Source organism: Fukomys damarensis, unplaced genomic scaffold (genome assembly GCF_012274545.1).
Source record: "Fukomys damarensis isolate Sample0158 unplaced genomic scaffold, DMR_v1.0_HiC HiC_scaffold_27, whole genome shotgun sequence".
NCBI classification, from domain to species: domain Eukaryota; kingdom Metazoa; phylum Chordata; class Mammalia; order Rodentia; family Bathyergidae; genus Fukomys; species Fukomys damarensis.
Genome location: NW_022900939.1, coordinates 2,016,454 through 2,021,092, shown reverse-complemented (window position 1 = coordinate 2,021,092; position 4,639 = coordinate 2,016,454). Strand labels below are relative to the sequence as shown.

General features: G+C 50.7%; 1 protein-coding gene across 1 annotated transcript in view; it reads right to left on the bottom strand.

Moving 5' to 3' along the window:
* The window catches only part of Osbp (oxysterol binding protein), a 23,033-nt gene extending 18,659 nt beyond the window's left edge, over positions 1-4,374 (bottom strand). Inside the window, exons 1-2 of the mRNA XM_010633096.2 lie at positions 4,112-4,374; positions 622-830 (exon numbers count right to left, since the gene is read on the bottom strand). Coding sequence (XP_010631398.1) covers positions 622-830; positions 4,112-4,200 — 298 coding nt within the window. The 5' untranslated portion in view covers positions 4,201-4,374. The remainder of the gene's footprint in view (positions 1-621; positions 831-4,111) is intronic.
* Positions 4,375-4,639: the final 265 nt, after the last annotated feature.

Genomic DNA, 4,639 nt, shown 5'->3' with positions numbered 1-4,639 from the left:
AACCCCAAAAAAAAAAAAAAAAAAAAAAAAAAACCACCACACATAACCAGGCTGTTCTTTTCAGTGTTTTCAGTGTGACTAATTCAGCAGAATGAAAAATTTGCAGAGAAAACATTACAGCTTTTTGGTTATCTATTAAGATTGTTTCAACCCGGGCTGGGGATTTAGCTCAGTGAGTTCCATCCCTGGTACCACCCACCCCCAAATAAAAGATTGTTTCAACTTAGCTAACAAATAAGAAAGCATCAGAAAACAAACATACAAACAAATAAAAACCTACAAGTTGTAGTGACCCTAAAGTTGACCTGGTCACCAAGTAACTATGTTCCCCAATTTGAAGGCATCCACTGGCATGCAAAGCACGGGTGTGAGCGTCAGGTCTGAGACAGCTGTCCAGCCCCAGCAGGCAGGCGGGCGGGCAGTCCTCCGCACCGAGGCTCCTTGCCCTAGCCTCCCTCACCTGGGTCACCCAAGGGTGTCCACAGACACTGCCCACGGCCCCAGGGTCAGGCGTGGGGGAAGAATGGGTCCCAGCTGAGGACCTGAGGCAGAAGCGCTGTGCACTGAGCAGCGGGGTCCCTGGGAGCCGGCACCCCCATGACGCGGCGCCCCTGTCCCCACCTGACTCTGCCAGCATCTTCACAGCCTTGGCCTTGGCCAGCTCGAGGGCGGTCACCCAGCGCTGCCGCTCCACCTCTGAGCTGGCCTTCAGGTGGTAGGTCTGCGCGCCCCCGTTGGAGATGATGAAGTTGCAGGAGTCCTCCACGGTGATGTTGGCCGTGGCCAGGTTGATGGTGCCGCGGCAGGTGTGCCTCATTTCCGCCTTTGACCTGCAGTCAGGAGACGGGCAGCTGAGCATGGGCAATGGCACATCGTCCGTCCTTGGGGACATTCATCTTTTTTCCTAACCCTGAGTCCTTTGAAAAGCGAAGTCTTAGGAATCCACAAATCTAGCTATGTTTCGTTTAAACAATCTCCTCAACAGTAGGGCATTTCTTTCTGAAGATGTAAAGCACTGTTTCTGAGTCAGATGTTATTGTTCCCTATTCCTCTCACTATTAGCTTTTTAAACAGGCTTTATTGAGCTCTCACTGCTACATGCAATATTAATTCAGCGATTTTAAGGGCACAATTAATGAATTTTCACAATATCCACTTGTGTATCACCACCACTGCAATCAAGATGTAGGACATTCCCTTCACCTCAAAAAGTTCCCTTGTGTCTTTGTGCAGTCAAGAAGTACTTTCTCCTTGCAAGTTATGCAGTGCTTTCTGAGTCCCTGCAACACAGTTCCACACAGTCCCACTTCCTATGATAGCTCCACTCTACACGGGCGGGCGCGCTGGGCACTGCCCTCACTGTAAATTGGCCCAGTGAGATGTGTCACACGGAGCAGGAGTGAGAGGCACCCTCCCGTGCTTACACAGTATAGGTGGGGGCTCGGGCGGTATGAAATACAAATAACCAGGGCTTGGCACAGTACAGAAAGAATAATCATGAAAAATTCCCGGGCATATTCATCTTTCTGGAATATAAGGACTGCGGGCCTGCACGGTGGGAACTCCTAAGCCACCCTATTAATAGCTAGGAAAGACTCAGCACATCTGCGCTCTGTGGACTGGGTGTAACAATTTTCCCAATCTCTCCTGACAGCTCTATTAATAGCTTCACTTTTGAACTTTCCATCAGTATTTGGTGACAAGCTACCAGGTACTTCACATAAAATATCAAGCTTCCCCCCATCGAGTGCACAGCGAAAACTACATGAATTTCTCCACAGCCCACTGCTTAGGCTGGGGCACCTGCACATGGAGACTGCACTTTTCCCTGTCCAACTTGGAACATAAAAAGGTCAAAGTCCCTAGCCAACAGCACAGAGCCGAGGTATTTCCTTTCAGGGGAGCCAAGTGGCCAAACACCTGCACAGCCAGAATTCCTGCATGCCAGCAATGCACACGCCCTCGCTTGGAAACTGAGGTTTCCTATGTTTGAGAAAGTCTGTCAACTGTGCTTCGGAAGACAGATTTGCTGTTGTGCGTCTGTCACATTAAACTGTTTTTTTCTTCCTCAAATGCACAAAATGAGCAGTCTGGGTGGTGGGGGGGGGGGGGGGGGGGGGTCATCTCAATGGATGGGGCCACTTTCCACCACCTGCACCTGCCCCGCTGCGCCGTAACGTGAGTAACGTGAGCCCGGCTTTTTCTATTCTTACCGCCCCACCCCCAGCTTCAGTTACATATGAATAAAGCAGCCTGAATTACAGATGCACAGCTGACAGCCGGCTCACCCTGGCTTTCTAGTCCAAAGGTGCTGCTTGGACCTTCTGTCACATTCCCCCTTATCCTTACTGCTGCTTCTCCTGAACCACAGCCCAGGAGCCTCTTCCGCCTGGGGGACCTCGTGGTCTACATAACTGCCTCAAACATGAAGTCTACAGCAGTTTAACAAGGAACTGTGGGGGCAAAGCGGGCATGACCTCAAAGTTCTCAGGTTTGAGCAGACAGATCAATGCTTATAAATGATTAGTGCAGAAGGTAAAAAGACACGACTCTCAGGGTGTAAGCAAAGGTCTTAAGGCTCCACAGCAGTATTAGGTGGTATTTTCTGACTAGAAAGTTCCTGGGTAAAAAGGCCAGCTCAAATAGTAATTTAACCTCTAGAAGCTGGCCAAGAAAACCAATATTCCAGCCTGTTCTGATGTTTCTGAGAGAGCTGGGAATCCGCACAAGGTTTTAAGTAACAGAGCATCTCGTATGGGCGTGCAAGGAAGCATGGGGTGTGAGAAGCACAAGCAGCTTGGCAGAGTCTATGAGGGCAGCTCCTCAGAGGATGAGGCAAGGGAGTACGGAGAAGGAAGCCAGTAATATGGGGAGGGCACAAACAGGAGCTCGCAGGGTGGGAGGCCTACAGAGCAGCAGGCATGGCACGCCTGCTAAAGGGTTCGAGGAGAGAGACGACACCAGAGAACTCGATGAGGAGAGTGTACTGCCTGTGCCCTTCTAGGCAGAAGCCAGCACCGGACTCCGTGGTAATCTAACCTTGAGGGTACAACACAGAGGCAATGACCTGACTCTTGCTGCTTGGTTCACTGTGGGTGGGACCATCATAGTAGGAAAGAACAGGCCAATCACATATTTTCCTGTAAGTGGGCTTCCTTGTTTTGTTTTGAGACAAGGTCTCAGTATGTCTTCCAGGGCTGGCCTTGAACTCACTATGGAGCCCAAGCTGGCCTGAATCTCAGTGATCTTCCTGCCTCAGCCTCCTGAGTGCTGGGATTACAGACCTGAGTCATCACACCCGGCAAGGGTTGGTATTTTCTGGAAGGAATTTTATTTGTAGTCAGACAGGTGTCACTAGCTCTTGTAAGAGAGAAGTTAAAAGTGACTCCAAATACAACATGTGAGTTACTGCTGTCCAAGATCAGTACTGTCCAAGACTGGGGCAGAACAAAGGCTCAGCTGGCTGGAAGGTGGGTAACATAGCTTGGACGAAGGGAAAAGACCATGCGTTAAGGCCGTTGGTTACACATCCAGCTAACAGCGATTTGCGGCCACGCTGAGATCCTAAGCAACCCCCATGAGAATGACAGAGTGACAACAGGAAGACATGGAGTGGAGTGGGGAGAAGACACACAGCAAACTACAACTCGAGGATTACGTTCTAACCCTGGACGAACAGTCAGAAAAGCTAAAATGAAAATCAAATCTGAAAATAATGTAACCGAGAAACATGACTGCATCTTTTACCCTTAGGGGACAGATAAAAATATACTCCTACCCACACCCTCCAACTCCTCTGTCTTGCCTCCAAATTCAATAAAAGCCAATAAAACGGCAAAGAGGGCCGCTCACCCCTAACTCTCCTGTCGGCAGAGATGTCCCTGATGGGAAAGAAACTCTAAGGGAGCTCCTCCTCAACATCAGGATTTTGAGGCCCAAATCACAGTCTCAGGGAAAAGATTTCAATTAGAAATGACATCAGAGTAAAGACTCCCTTCATGGCTACTTTTTAAACTTTCTGTGTAAAATACACACAGTAACCATAACCTACAAACTTAACTTGCCCGGACAACTAACTACTTCTCTCCTGAATGATTCACACAACGCTAACCTGGGTTTTGAGTTATGTTGGTGCGAATAAAAGTGGTTTGGACTCTGGATTCCTCCGACACCGGGAAGGCTGCCCGCGCGTTTCCTCATCACTCAGGCGGGCAAACCTCCTCACTCCCAGCGTGGCTGTGGGAGCCAGGGCCAAATGTACGGAAATATGGGAAACATCCTGCCGCGATGTTCCAGCCCTAGGGAATGTTTACGTCCGGACCCCAGATCGCCTCGCTAACACCTCTGTGGTGACCGGAGAGATTGACCGAACAGGTGCTGTCCAACAGAAATCGGCACATCCAAGGCTCGCGGTCTTCTCTTACTCGAGCCTCATCCCCAGTAACGCAGGAGACAGGGAAGCGCCGGACCGGGCGCCTAATCGCCCCCACGGGAGGAGGTGGCAAGCAGGCAGCCCTGCAGCAGCGCGGCCGGACTCGGGTCCCGAGACACCGAGAGGAAGGGCAGGGGCTGAAGCCACGCCGGGCGCCCCGCGAAGGGAGCGAAGCTAGGAGTAACCTCGGCTCTCGCTGCTCCTCCG